The sequence below is a fragment of the Colius striatus genome, chromosome Z, assembly GCF_028858725.1.
Source record: "Colius striatus isolate bColStr4 chromosome Z, bColStr4.1.hap1, whole genome shotgun sequence".
In the NCBI taxonomy this organism is placed as follows: domain Eukaryota; kingdom Metazoa; phylum Chordata; class Aves; order Coliiformes; family Coliidae; genus Colius; species Colius striatus.
The window spans coordinates 26,413,185-26,428,264 of record NC_084790.1 but is presented as its reverse complement, the minus strand read 5'-3'; the positions used below and the strand labels follow the sequence as shown (position 1 = coordinate 26,428,264).

Here is a 15,080-nt window from a genome sequence, read left to right as displayed (position 1 = left end):
AAACAGGATAGACCTACAGGCAATTGAGCATATAGACCTAAAGATGTTTGATCATCTATTTGAAAGTAGCTAGAACAGTTAATTTGAAAATAATCATTATATTGAAGAATGTTTTCTTTGTATGATATATATAATTCAGTGGGCCAAATAAACATGAATCTTAAGTAATTTAGCTGTTTCAACGGGAACACTCATATCCTCACTTAGCTGTCTTTTATGTGACAAAGGACCTTAGGGCCTCAGTAGAATACTGGGAACCCTCAGGCTAAAACGATATACAGAAAATCTGCTACTGGTCACTTAGCTGTCTTTTATGTGACAAAGGACCTTAGGGCCTCAGTAGAATACTGGGAACCCTCAGGCTAAAACTGTATACAGAAAATCTGCTACTGGGTATCTCGGAAGTCATGTGGAAAAATAACTTCTTTAGTTCATATATAGATATTGTCTCTGTGTGAATTGTCTGTACAGACTGATTGTATGGTGAGTCTTATTCTTCTAAACATGCATTTTGGAAACCCTGAGAAATTAAATGATTTCGATACATTCTTGTAAAAGTCGAAAGATGTAAATGTTATCTGTAAGCTGTTAGGTGAGTGATTCTAATGTGTTTTAAATGATTGGATTACAAGAGATGGTATTTGATGCCATATGGATATTAGAATTGTTCCAAGTGCTAATTTCTCTGTAATGCATATGAAAAAAAAAGACATTTATATGTCTTTGTACTGTCTTTATAAATGTTTGACTTTGAATAGAAAATTAAGATCCCAATTTGCAAAATTAATTTCCATCCACTAATTAGTCAGTGCCTAGAAAAAAGTCTCCTTAGTCCTTGTTTTTAAAATGTGTTATTTCATAATAGCAGTCTTTTGACAGCAGAGAATAAACTTGTAGAAACTTAGCAATTTGCCTTTTTTAACATGATAGCTATTTTTGTATTTAATTTTTCATGTGCAGCATTTGGCCTGATGTAAAACAAAGTAAAGCCCCTAAGACTGAAATTACCTGTGATACACCAAACACTGAATACTCAAATGCAGTCTCAGCAAACTGGGCTTTAAAAAAAAAAATAGATACATATATTTTTTAAGAAAAAACACCTCACAGCAGGATTATAGTAAGTTTGTCTGTTGTTTTCAGGTTGATCCCCTGTTTACAGTGCCTGCACCTCCACCTCCGATTTCCAGCAGTATCACACCTCAGATTCTGCCTTCCTACTTTTCCCAATCTTCATCCAATATTGCAGCACCAGTCGAGCAGCTTTTGGTACGGACTCGTTCAGTGGGTGTAAATACTTGCGAGATTGGAGTAGTAACAGAACCTGAATGCCTTGGACCCTGTGAGCCTGGGACCAGCGTGAACTTGGAAGGAATTGTTTGGCATGAAACTGAAGAAGGTAAATTGTTTTTTCCATAAGATTTGACTGTGAGATATGTTAATGAGGATGAGACTTTGCTTTATCTGCCCGAATGGTAACTAAGGGCTTACTGGACTGTTGGGACACCATTATGTACGATGACAGTCACAGCTTTATAGCTCTGCTAGTGAGTTTTTCTTTTAAAGACAAATAGCAGGTTTTTATTACTTAAGCAACTGTATTTTTCAAATGACCTACCATGTAGCCCAAGTTAACAGTTGAATTATTTCCTATTGCTATATAGAGAAAAGCGTGTGAAGAAATGACTAATAGGGTAGCATAAACTTGCTATTTAAATGTACATCACGAAGGGGGTATATGTGGTAGGCATGGATATATTAATAATTTAGATGAAAAAGTAGAAAGCTGAGTGTTTTGGTATTCAGATACTATGATCAAAAATGCCACCATTATGTAACAGTAGAAGCCCCAGAGACCCAGCAGAAACCCAAATTGATGTGATTACTGTTTGCATTTTGGTTATTTGAAACACGCTGTAAGAGGAAAGCATTGTTGCTTAAAGAGAAGTGTCCCATCTGGTGAAGAAATGCTATCTAAACTAGAGTGATTTCTTTAATATCATTTAAAAGCATTTGACGAAGTAGGAGTGCTGGAGAGCTTTGGGGAATACTAAATGTTGATTTGCTACAATTTAGAACAAAGTGAGTAGGAAGAGGATTATGCTATAATATGCAGATTCTTCTGTTCAAAAGCTCATTATTAAAATACTAGTATCTCCTCTTAGTGTACTGTGTGTGTACACTAAGCTTCTGCAATTTTTTTGTTTAATAATAGTGGATTTCTCCAGTTACTGCTGCTTGAGAGTCTTCCTGTGATTGTTCTTATGTTTGTTTTCAGGATTATTTAATTTTTAGTGATTTACCTCTATCAACAGTGACAACAAGATTATTTACAAAAGAATATAATGAAAGAAAACAGCAGTGCATGGCTTCTTGGTAAATCCAGATGCCCTTCAGACATATGCATAACGGCATTTTATCCTTTCCAGTGATATATAAGACCTCACCAAAGTGCTCTACACTGTCCCCTCAAAAATCAATAGAGAGAGTCAGATTTACTTGCTTTTATATGCTTTCATCCATCCATCTTTCTCTCTGTGTATGTCTACAGCAGATTCATAAGGTAGATTGATCCTTTTAGATTGTTTTTAAAGCACAGTATAAATTCTGTTTTAAAATATCTTTGCAGAGATGACTCCCCTTAGCAGCTCCAGTCTTCCTGGACTGGCCTGTTATTAAAAAGGGCTGGAATATGTGGGCGTTAACTATGTTGACATGAAAGAGCAGTAGCTGTTAATAGTGTTATTCTTGCTGAATAAACTAAACTTCTGACCCCCACCGAATTTAAGAAGCATGTCTTGTTAAAGGTTTGGCACCAGAAATGAACTATTAAAAAAAGTGCATTAATGGTCAGGATGACCTTCCGTTTACCAGTTTCTCAGCACTCCACTGGTTTAAAAACTCTTGTTAGTTAATAGAAATTAACTTCTTTAACCTTTTCTCATTTTGTCTAAAACAATTTTCTGAAACAACTAAAGACTGCAATGACTGCACGTATGAGTGAAATGGTTTTGAATGTGCCTGTTTTTGCAGCTTTACAAATACTGTTTGGCAACACTACAGCTATGAGTGACTACAATAATGGATAAAATGGGATTCTGGAATACTGTAGAAATATAGCTAGAATGCAGATTAAGAGACGGAAGATAACTGATATGATTTCATATTGTATGGCTTGTACTGTGCTCTTTGTGTTTTACTGTTTCAGATCCTGCTGACTGAAGAAAATAATATAAATTTTGCTCTGGTTTTCCCAGTGTTCACAATCAACCCTGTATTATGAAAAATGGTTTTCTGATGATCATTTTTGCATTTTAATTAAGTTTTGATGTTTGGGACACACATATATGTATATATTTAGATGTTTTCAAATTTTCTGACACATTCATGAAAGCAGCTATATAGCAGCTTGTGTGAAGCCATTTCTGCCAAATTTCAGAAAAGAGGATGCAGATGGATCTTCTATTTATCTTCAACAGACGGAAGACTATCAGATACTCATTTTCTCCAGTTATGATTTTGACTTTAATTAGGCCAGAACACAACCTTTCCTAAATTGGTGTAAATCCAAAATAGTCTAACTGACATCTTTGTAATTGGTGACATCTGAAACCATCTTGATATTCATAATGACCAACTGAAATACAAATTTCTTTTGTGATGCCCATATGTTTCTTTCATATTCACTCTCCTCACTGTTTTCCAAAACCTAATAAAAACACACATGCATGCTGACATTTATCTGACTGTCTATATATCCAATAGGCTTTTAACATAAAACAATTCTAAGAAGCTAAGGCATGAAAATGTCTGGCTTTGGCTTGAGTTTTGACATATTGAAATTATTTTGTATCTTATTTTGCTCCTCTGTAAGATGAGTTGTGAGGTGATTAGAGCAGGCTTGCAGGATATCTGCATAGTCTATGGCATATGGGAACTATGAACCAAATGTGCTGCTGAGCAGTGTTTATATGCTGCAGCAACTAGCTGTGGGAATGCAAATGCCGAAAGGATGTGGTGATCACAGTTATGGTAATAAGAATAGTATAGCAAATAGAGAAACATGAAATCAGAGAGTTTATGTAGAACTCATTAAATGTAATACATGCTTCTTAAGAGGAGAAGGCATATTCTTGAGAATTCATGTTTTGAAGATCTTTGGTATCTGAAATAAGCTTAGGAATGTTAAACAAGCCATCACATTCTGTTGCATTTGTTCTTCAAAGTCAGAAAAAGGATAGTGTTTGGGTTTTTTTAGTAATATTTTCAAGATAATATCAACAAATAGAAGATGGGGAGAAGGCTGGGCAGCAGCACTGGCTTTCAGACAAAACTGTGGCAGGTCAGAGAGGACGTTGTTACTACAACTCTTTTCATTTATTCAATACCAATCTATTCAGTTGACTTGAATGGCAGAGTTAATAAATCAGACTAGTTTTCCAGAGTGTTTCAATCTTAAGATACGTAGAGGGAAGCATCTGAAGTTATTGTTATTACAGGGCTTTTTAAGTAGCCATAGATAGTTGCTCATATAATTGACTGAGACTACTGGTTATCACATGGGCATTTCTCAGTTGCACTACTAAATTGTGTAGTGTTTTATTTCTATATATGTATGCCGTAGGCATTTTCATCTGTATAATGGGTTTGTTTGGATATGACTTGATAATGTATCCAAAGTGGTGTTGGTGGCTGTAGAAAATAATTTTGAGGGAGTTAGTTGAGGCTATCCTGTAGTAGTGGAATGAGAAATGGTTATGGGCATGCCAGCTTGAAAGCTGGCATCTACTCTGTATATTTGACACCAGAAACTACCATCCAGTATCAGTAAAATCCTTCACAGAAAGCAGCTTGGTAGTGTTATCAGAGTGTGGGTTTTTTGTTTTGTTTTGTTTTTTTTATTGGGTCTTCTGATACTCTGGGAAAGAGCTGCTAAAAATCTATAGTTCTGTACTGAGACATAAAGTTTATCTAGAATCAGGTACTCACTAAGTCATATAATTATCCTATGGGAAACTGAAGAGACCAGTAATTGTTTCTTAGTGTCCGGAGGAAAGAAAAACTACCAAGAAAAAAAAAGGGAAGCCACCAACCAACTTTCTGAATTGCTTGGAGCTTGCTTTTTTTCTTTAGTTTTTCACATGCAGTTGCCCTGGGTCTCGTCCTGGTTTTGATTCTACATCTTAGTAGTAGAGTTTGCCTTTGGATGTGGGAAGCATTAGTTCTGATTGTTCAAAAACTGTGAAAGGCATCCGTCACCTTGCTGCCTTTGTGTGTAGAACAAGCTGTCTACTTGAACTCCAAGTGTTGGGAGTTGTTATGTTGCTGCACTGACATTCATCCAACTTGTGCAGTTTGGGTACAACTTGCTGCTGTTGTTCAGTAACAAATAATGGCAATATGAGTTGAATTTTTTAAAGTGGCTTATTATCAGGGTTTTTTGTGATTTGAAACTGCTTGTCAAGTGTAGGAAACAGGAAGCTGCAGAACCTGAGAGATCTCATGGGATCATCTCCAAGGTGTTCCACATTTATCTTAGCATCAGTTCTGGCACTATTTTGCAGAAACTTTCAGTAGAAAGGAGAATGCCTAGATGACCAAGAGGCATGCTGGTACTTTTGTATCTGTTTCCCAGCCTGCCACCTTTGCAACTAAAGGTGCATTTATGTTGTTTTGAAAACTTCATCTGTTGTACAGAGCTGATGTTGATACCTCCCTGCCTTACTATGTTGTGTTAGTTTTGCAAAAGCTGTTTTAAAAGATCAACCCGTTAGAAATATCTTTGGTTATATATGTGTTTGTATATGTGTATGTAAGTAACAGTGTGTATGTGTCTATAGAAATAGAGGACTGACTGCCTCTGATTTCCCTTAGCAGTTATTGTGTTTTAACAATGTTTCCTACTTTCACAAATCGAAAGGCATGATGAAGCAAAGAAATTTATAATATTGAAAGCCATGTCAAGTATATATATAAACAAATGCAGAAATTACAGATTTTAAAAAAACACCTAGGGCATTTGTGTGAAGATAGTGTAAAATGTTAAATTTGGTATTTAAATGTCAGTGTTACTCCTTGAACATACATGCACACCACAGTACTGGTACATGCACACCACAACTAGTACTGGTCCTACAGCTTTGTTATGAGTGGCTGTACATCTCTGTTGCATAGACAGATGTGTGATTTGTTTGCTGCCTATTGCTTATCTTGTTGCATCACTCTTACAGATACAAACGTAATGCTAAACAGAGCATAGCCACAGTATAGTTCCATTAAGTCTCCAAAAATACCTACAGTGCCTTATTTAGCTAGGGTATTAAATCCAACTTGTCAAAAGTGACCTGACAAATGCCACATTTTACAGCTCAGTAGGAAGACTGGGTGCAGCTCTTCTTGGTATAACCCAAAGCACAGGATGAAAGAAGGTAACAAATTCTAGACAGTGAGTATATAGAAAGCTGTGTATTGCCAGACTGCTACAGAGGAAGATTCCCTGAACTGCTTGTACATACATGGAAAATTATCCGTTTTACAAAGCATATGGGGGTGGGGAAGGTGCATACAAAAAGGATGGAGGATAACTGAGACTGGAAACATTTGCTTGAAATTATTTGAAAATTGCTTAGAAGTGAGACCTTTCCAGTACAAAATACTTGGAACATGTGGTATTTGGATTTGTAGATAGCAGGGAGGAGAGCTGACCGCTAGTGAAGAAAGTGTGTTTGTCTGTAAGTGTTTTCTTACTAAATAAATATCATTGGAGTAAGGAGTGAAAGCACAATTGAAGTAGTACCTTAAACTGTCATGGTTCAAGATTTTAACTACTTATTTAAAGTTTTTCTCACAGTAATTCTAATTTTGTGCATAATTTAGGTAGGACAAGCTGTGATCTTCCAGTTTTGTTACATGCCTAAGTATTGCTGATCTTCTTGCAGTGGTGAATGAGAGATTCTCTTGGTTCACAGAGTCACAGAATGGTTGTCGGACTGTGTGTTTTCACTAATACAGATTAATGGCAATTTTTTTTCCCCCCCTTTTTTTTTTTCTTTCTGTGTCTCAGACTATGCAGCAAAAAGCTGCTTTTGGCATTGGGACTGACTTGACTGTATAAGATCAGTGGCTGAACTAACATCCAGCCTTTCATTTTTCAGAATCAGTGGAAATGGAAATGTACGTTTTGTCACCCTGAGGGCACGTTCATAATTTTTTCCAGATATTGCTGATGTGATGATAATTAGCTACTAGTTTGGAACTCTTGGTGACAAGAGGCAATCCAAAGAGCAGAGGAAAGCCTCAATTTAAAAATTTTGAACAGTGAAGAGTTCTTCGGCCTTCAGGGTTACTAAAAAATTACAGCTTATAATTTTGTTCTAAAAGAGTGAGACGCGAAAGGCAGCGGTTGAGGGTGAAAACAAAGAGTATAAAAAAAGAAAAGCTCAAGGGAAATAGCTTTCTTGATTCAGACCGAAAAGCTAGGTCTTGATTTATTAAAGTTAGTGTTGCAGTGGAAACCACAATTGAGGTTCATCAGTTTAATATCTCCAAATGCCATGAGATTTAGGGGGAAAAAACCAAAAAAACATCTGGGATAAAAGCCAGAAGGCAGTATTATAGCGCTTTGCTTTAATTCTGATGGGGTTTTTTTTGTCTTTTTTAAAGGACTTTCAACAAAACTTGACTGACTGTCAAAATTAACACTGCTTTGTATTAACTAGCTGCAAATTTAAATCTCAAATTTTAAAGGGATATATCTATGGAAAGAAAAGGCCATTTTTAAGGACAGAATTTTTTACCTATATTTAAGATTTAATCAGAATTAAAAGGACAATTTAAGAAAAGCCTTATTTTCATCTACTTTCATTTATTTTGCTTTAATGGATGTCAGTTACTTTTTAAGCTTAAGTCAGAAATTTACTAGGGCTTTGCTTGGGGTGATATTTTAGTGTATAGGTTTTGTTTTGAGTTTTACTGTTATTGTTTCTGTATAAGTGTTAAAAGGCAGATCAGGCCAGTTTTTCTAGATCATTAATAGAATGGAACTGAAATTAGTTGTCAGTAGATGGGAATTATGTAGCTGGTTCCTAACACTGAGGGCAGGTGTTCTGGAAAATCAGTTTCAAGCAGGAACAGTTCCAGATCAATCTTAATTTAGAGGTTTAGAGCCTTTTTTTTGTTTTTTTTTTTCCTTCAGTCACTTAAAACCTCTGCATTTAAGTAGGTCAAAACAAGTAATTACATTTTACTGCCTGTTTACTTTCCCCTACAGTGACTGAAACTGTACTTCTTAACCTTACATTCATATAGAGCTGGCTTTTGTGAATCTTTTAAAGTCTGAGGCTATGTGACACCCTCTAATTGGGAGATTTTAGAAACAGAAGAGTCTGGGGTTTCACTAAAGGAGCTGTTTTCCTTAGGGAAGAGCTAAGCTGATGTCAACTTTTAGAAGAGTATGTTTTCTAATGTGTGTTACAGTTCTTTTTAAGAAGCATATTTTTAGGTTATTTTCTTGCAAATTATGAACATATATTCTGTAATTTCTGAGAGTTCTGCAATTAATTAATGTTTGCTTCCTGAGAAGTTTTGTTCAAACCACTACCAGTGGCAGTGAAACCAGTACAAATTTGTTTTCATTCAAGCCAGTTTCATCCAGAAGAACCACTGGCTATTGATAGACTTCATTTTGCTTCAGAGTAAGAAGTATAACTGGTTACCAGCCTGAGCAATTTAAAAACAAAAGCAAAACAAAAAACAATAACAACAAAAAAATCCCTGGGTTCTAACAATTCCCACCTAGAAACTTTTATTTAATAGTAATAACAACATGAACTAAGGCCAGTGGAAGCTATTAATGTTCATTGCTTAATGAAAATTAGATCATTTTTATTAAATTCTGAAAGATTGGGTGACATTTCAGCACAATCTGCACACACTTGAAAAAGCTTTTCATTTTTCTGTTGTTGTATAAAAGAAATAAACTATTTTCCTTGATAGTCTTATAAAAATCAAGAATTAAGGATTTTTAAGCATGTCAGACTTGTGGGACTCTTTAAGTGGCTATATAGTTTAGTCTTTGACAGTAGCCAATTTCTGAGCTTTTTCAACTCCACCCATTTTTTTGCACACCCCAGCTAGGTCTCATTTCTTCCAGAGTGGAGGGGTACTTAAAATGAGAATGAACCATATTGGATTTGATAGTGACATAGTCATTTGTTTCCCATTAAACTGGGTAGCCAGGGTTTGTTAGAAATGGATTCAGCTAGGAACACAGCTCTGGTAGGAAGAGAAAAGATGGCAATGAAGTTGTCTTTACAAATGCTTGCGAAAGGCTGAGAGATCTCGACAGAGCTTTCAATGTCTGCTGGTGCAGTGTGTGAGAGCAGAGACCCTCATTGAACCACATGCATTTTTTTTTTATTGTCTCCCAGGTTTTATGTGTGTATGTTCCAAAAGCTGTGCAGACTGGTTCCTTTGAATTTTCATTTCTCCAGCAGTTGAAGTTCTGATGGCCTCAACCTCTGCCCCATTATGCTAAGGCACAGCCTGTTGCTGACCAGGGAAACTGCAGATGCCAGCAGGCTTGGAATGGATTTTGGATGGCTGCATCTGCCTTACAAACATCTTCCCATTGACAGCAAGATGGAAGCTGTAGCATTTTAGTCATTTATTTCATGATATACAGTCTGAAGATTTTCAAACAACTGTTTCTCACTCAGATAAAGATTAAAGATATCACAGAGGTTTGGATTTACCAAAATGCAACTGATGTCGCATTTTTAAGAAACATGTACCAGAAGGCCTTATCTCTATTCTGACTAACCAAGTGGCACATTAAGTTAGTAACAACAAAGGGAGAGAGAGACTCTTGAGGGGCAAATCTATAAATCTGTGTTTGGTTTGCTTCAAGTCAGTGAGTGGTGATTGGGTTACAAATGGTTCTGTTCTTCTAGACAAGCAAATGACAGGAAATAACTTAAAGAAAATGTTTTTATATCCCCAAAGTGTTATCTTCAAGGAGCACAGTAATGCTGTTGTGAAAAGAAACCTTCATTTGGACAGACAGCTTGATTCCGGCAAAGCTGCTAATTTGTTTTCAGCTTCAAGGAGATTTAGAGTCTTTGCATCCTTGGCAGTAACACACAATGTAATTGTTTCCCTTCTCCTTATTCTTCAGTCTAGCTGCGTTGGCTTAATGTAGCTAGGAAAGACTGGAATGTTGACTGAATTAGCTGCACAGGGTAGCCTCGCCTAACCACACAAGGAAGAGTTACTCTGGGACTCTTCTGACTTCATAGTTGTAGAAACCTTTTGCACAGAAAGGAAAAGAAATCATTGGGTATGAAAAGGAGGTGACAGAATGAATGTTCTTACACTGGCAATGTTACTTAGTTATTAGGGGCTCTCTGTAAATAACAGCTTTACTTTCATCTATTTTCTACCGCCTTCTTCTGTAAGTAATTTTGTAACCCTACAATTTTGAAATAGTTAAAAAAACCCCTAACTGTGCATCGTGAGATTTGTTTGCATTCCTGTTATTCAATTTGACAATGTTTGCAGGCAGCAGCTGCTTATACTTTTGGAATAAGTGCTATTAACATACCACTGGTATAAACCTAGCTCAATTCACCAGAATTACAATATTTAGAGAAAGGATATAGCATATCATTGAGCAATTAAATTATTTAGTCAGTCCAGTGGTTAAGCTTGGGTCATCCCTCAAAGGGTAACTTTCATTGCTTGGATCCATTCTTGGATACAATCTTTCTTTGAGCCTTAAGATGCACAACAGACACAATAACTCTTGAATTGAACTCTTGAGAGTGGACCGATTTGAGAGACTGATTTGAGATTTGAGAGTGGCAGTTGTTGAAAGTACTCTTAGTGAAATTATTTTTTCATCTGTGAAGTAGAAACCTGTAGTATATTAATTGCTGTATACTGTTGCAATGGTAGACAGACGAAAGCAGTGCAAGTCTTTACATTGGAATTTTAATATGTAGATTAAAAGAAAAAGTAATGTTTTTTACATGGTACACTGCCATAAAACTGTGACTCAGTTGTCAAGGCTCCAGCAGACAAATAGCTGAAGGTGTTACTGACCTCAGCTGCTCAGGCAGTTGATCTGTGTAAGCTACCCACCATTTAGCAGAACCAACAGCAGGGATTGTGTGTGCTTCCCAGTGCCAGCAAGTTCACAAACTTGCATAAACCAGCACTAGTTTAACTTAGATTAATGTTGTGATTGCAGGTGACCAATCATCTGACGCACATTTGTTTCTACTGTTCCTGCTCCAAGGGATGTAGCCTCAAGGAAAGATCTAGGACAGATGTACAGGTAGCATCACTCACTGCTTCAAGATTTGGCCAAGTTTAGAGGGCTGAATTTGCTAGAAGGATCATGAGAGGTCTCTAATGTGATTAGCTGTAGTGGCTTGGCAGATTGCCTTTTCAATGATGGGGGAGGAGGGAACAGTTCTTGTCTGTATACCTGTTTCTGAGCTATTGTATTTACATTGCAGGGCACTAGGAGCTTTACTGATTGTTTTAAGGCATTCTGCATTATTAAAGCTGTGTTGTGGAAGTTTTTTTTAGGGAGTTCTTCTGAGAATTAGTTGCAGAAGGAGTAATTTGAATTTATTTTATTTCAGTTAACAGACCAAGCAGATGGGAAAGCACACCTGGAGTAGTTTTGCTGACTGGCTGCCACAATAATGTAAATTTTTATTTGTGTGGATATATAACAGTTTTATTTTTCCCTTTTTAGAAATGTATGCCTGTAAGTCTTTGGGAAATTAATCGTTGGTTTCCTGTGAAATGTGCATTTGTAAAACAAATGTTGTAGCAATGTGCCATGCAAACCCTGTGTTGTGTCAATTAGGAAGTGTGACATCCGCCAACTCCATAGGTTGTCAAAGGCTAAAACACTTTTCAAAACGTAATTCCTTCAAAACTCTCCAGAGAAAGGACTTAAAAATGATAGAATTTTGAACTGCAATTCAGTACAGTTTTATTGTTTGCTTTTGCCATTCAAAAGGCACAGGGTTCATAATTCTACCCAAATGAGATTTTTAATGCCATTTGACCTTACACTATTTTGTATTTAAAACTAAAAAATCATTCTGATTTGCAAAATCTGTATTAACAACTGAGAACTCTTAAATTTAATGTTTCATGGGGTGAAGGAGGAAGAATACAATTCATATTTCACCCTTGATCTGTCTCTCTTTGCTTCTTGCTACTCCTTGCACCTCCATACCAGAACAACCTGCAAGAAAAGAGTTACTTAAGCATTTATTAACTGTGGTATTGATGATGACATTGCCACTAATTACATGCCAAGAGAGCTACATTTAACAGTAAAAAATGCTAGGGATTTAAGCTCATGACTGACAGCCTGGTCATAGTTCTCTTTTTGTAGCTTTTTCCCTGGAAATTTAAATAACTCGGAAATCTCACTGTTCAGCATTTGAGTCTTCAAGATCAAAAGACCTTTCTTTCTAAGAGTGTCATGTTGTTATTTGAATGGTAATTGGCTCTATCCTCAGTTTGACTGTGAACATTTTGACTTCAGTAGGTTTGGGATTTTCATTATTTTCAGTCCTGTGCTTCTAATGGAGGAGGTGATTCGGGGAATGACAAAGATTAATTGCAAATTTGGAAGCTAGTTACTAGTGACAAGAGTTGATAACTTTTGGGAAAGCATATATGCTATTTTAGCAATGTGTGTTCCATAATGGATGATTTTGCTACTGGAATAATCTGTCTTCCTTACTGGTGACTTTTACATCTGGAGTACTTCTTAACTGACACATGAATGTTTCTGTAAAATGTGAACTGTGAAGCAGACACAAATTACAGGATTTGTTAAGCTATTTACCTGCAGATCTTTAGTTCAATACAGTATTCTCTGGAGAAAAGATTTGGCTGTGAAACTCTGATCTCCAGGGAGGCAGTGCTTGAAGAGCAGTAATCTTTGGTGAATTACTTTCTATTGTAATATTCAGTGTCACCCTGTATAGAAAATGTTATGGTGCCATGACATTTTTAGGACACAGAACAAACTTTCTGCTTCAATTCTGATTCTCTCCTTGCTGAATTAGACTTTAGTTCTTCTCTCGTATAGTCTATTACCTTCAGCTGTCGATGTGATGAGGAAACACCAAAACTGTTATTCTTCTTACCAGCAAAGGCTAAAATACATTCACAAACAATTCTATAGCCATAAAATATTTTCACAAAGAAATATATTATTACATGGTATCGCTACCATCAAAACAAGTAAACTACTGTTGAAGAGCATTGAAGAATCCTGTGCTTGGTGACTTGATTTTCGTTCTACTAAAGGCAGGTGAGAGGGGTAATCTCGTCTGCCTCCCCACGCTGAGACATTAATGTATAGTTACTGTTAAAATGGCTAACGTGTATTCAGGGTTAAAATATCGTCGTGCTAAAAATTAAGAACCTGCAGGCCTGGGTCAGAGAAACAAATAGATTAATGTGACAGTTTTAAAAATGCAGCAATCCAGTTTATGTGTGAGGGAAAGAGGCATCTGAGGAGTCTATGTCAGGACCTTTGTATTGCTGGTACAGCACCAAGAACTGAGTTAAGGATCTTTGATGTTGTCTAATATTGTTAGACATATCTTCCCATTCATGTGTTCATTCTGTAATGGCTTTAGACCACCCAACTTTGCATCTAACCTGCAACCTTTTTCTCCTGCAGTCTCTTTCCTCCCCTGCCCTGAATGTATGGTACATGTGTATTCACGTTCTTGCTTTCTGTTCATGGAGATATCCAGCTGGGAAAATATAGTGTGTACAATACTCTGCCTTCAACTGACATTTCTCATAAATTGCAACAGAAACATTGCTATCAGCAACTTAATAGCAGGTAGAGTACAGCTCTACATATCAGCTCTCAGCAGGACACAGAAACTATGGTTACCAAATTTCCAAAGAGAAAATGTTAGGAGACAAAGTTTTTATATAACTGGGGAGGGGGCGGGGTGAAAAATTTAAAATGGGTTCATTGAAAGCTGCCTTTCTGGAAAAAAAGGCTTATAGGGGATGACTCAGTAGCTTCAGCATTCACTTTTTGCTGAATTATTGTTTTAAAAGACCTCACAAGAGGTTTCTGTTATAAGCAGTGCAATAAAAGCAGTGCAACAATCTTCCTCTTCAGTCCCTGAAAAAGCAACATACCATTCGCACTCATTCCATGAAATACTTTTTGAAAAATATGTAGTACTTAACTGCTACTGTAGTATAAAATGTTTATGGCGAAGTCTGGGTTGGGCACAGTGCATTTATACAGGAAATACAAGTTTCGTGGAAGTAGGCTAGTAAAGAGCATTATATTCCTACAGGATTTAATAAGTTTATATTTTACCCCCAGCTCTATTTAAAATTGAATCTTGACTGAAGAGGGTCAGCATAGGTTAGAAAATAAGCTCACAGCATAGGTTTGGGTATATATGACAATATAGAAATAAATTAATTAAACTAGGATGTTTTTCTTCGGTTGGATTTTGCTGGGTTTTGGTTGGTTGGTCTGGCTTAAGATCTTGCTTATCATGGGTTGGTCTCTTCTTTGTGACCATGGCAGAAAGGGTAGGAAATAATGGTCTCAAGTTGTGACAAGAGAAATTTGAGTGAGGTCTTAGAAAAGCATTTCTAATAGCAAGGATAATGAGACTGTGGAGTAGGTTATCAAACAACTTACAGAGTCTCCTGTTAGAGGACAAACTACGCAAACCTTTTTAAGGATAGATGCTGATATTGTTGGAGAAGTAGGGAAGGCAGACTGGACAGTTTCTTGAGGTCTTCCTCAGCTCTATGGTTCAGTGATTCTGAGGGCAGGATATTTCATAACTGATTTGGTTGCTTTTTTTTACTTCATAGTGGGATTTCATAGGAAATTAGGATACAGTGTGACATCTTTTTAATTTTTTGTCTTTAAAATTACTTAAACAGCATTAGTGAAATATTTTTTAAATGGCACTGAAAAAGAACTTGTACTGCCAAAACCAGGGCTATATATAAATTGTAGCAGACAGCTATAAATAAAAGGCTCATGGAAA

At 36.5% G+C, this 15,080-nt stretch overlaps 1 protein-coding gene across 1 annotated transcript in view; it reads left to right on the top strand.

Annotated features, from left to right (window-relative positions):
• The window catches only part of ZNF608 (zinc finger protein 608), a 78,533-nt gene that overhangs the window by 32,854 nt on the left and 30,599 nt on the right, over nt 1–15,080 (top strand). The window contains exon 2 of the mRNA XM_062018797.1: nt 1,144–1,399. Coding sequence (XP_061874781.1) covers nt 1,144–1,399 — 256 coding nt within the window. The remainder of the gene's footprint in view (nt 1–1,143; nt 1,400–15,080) is intronic.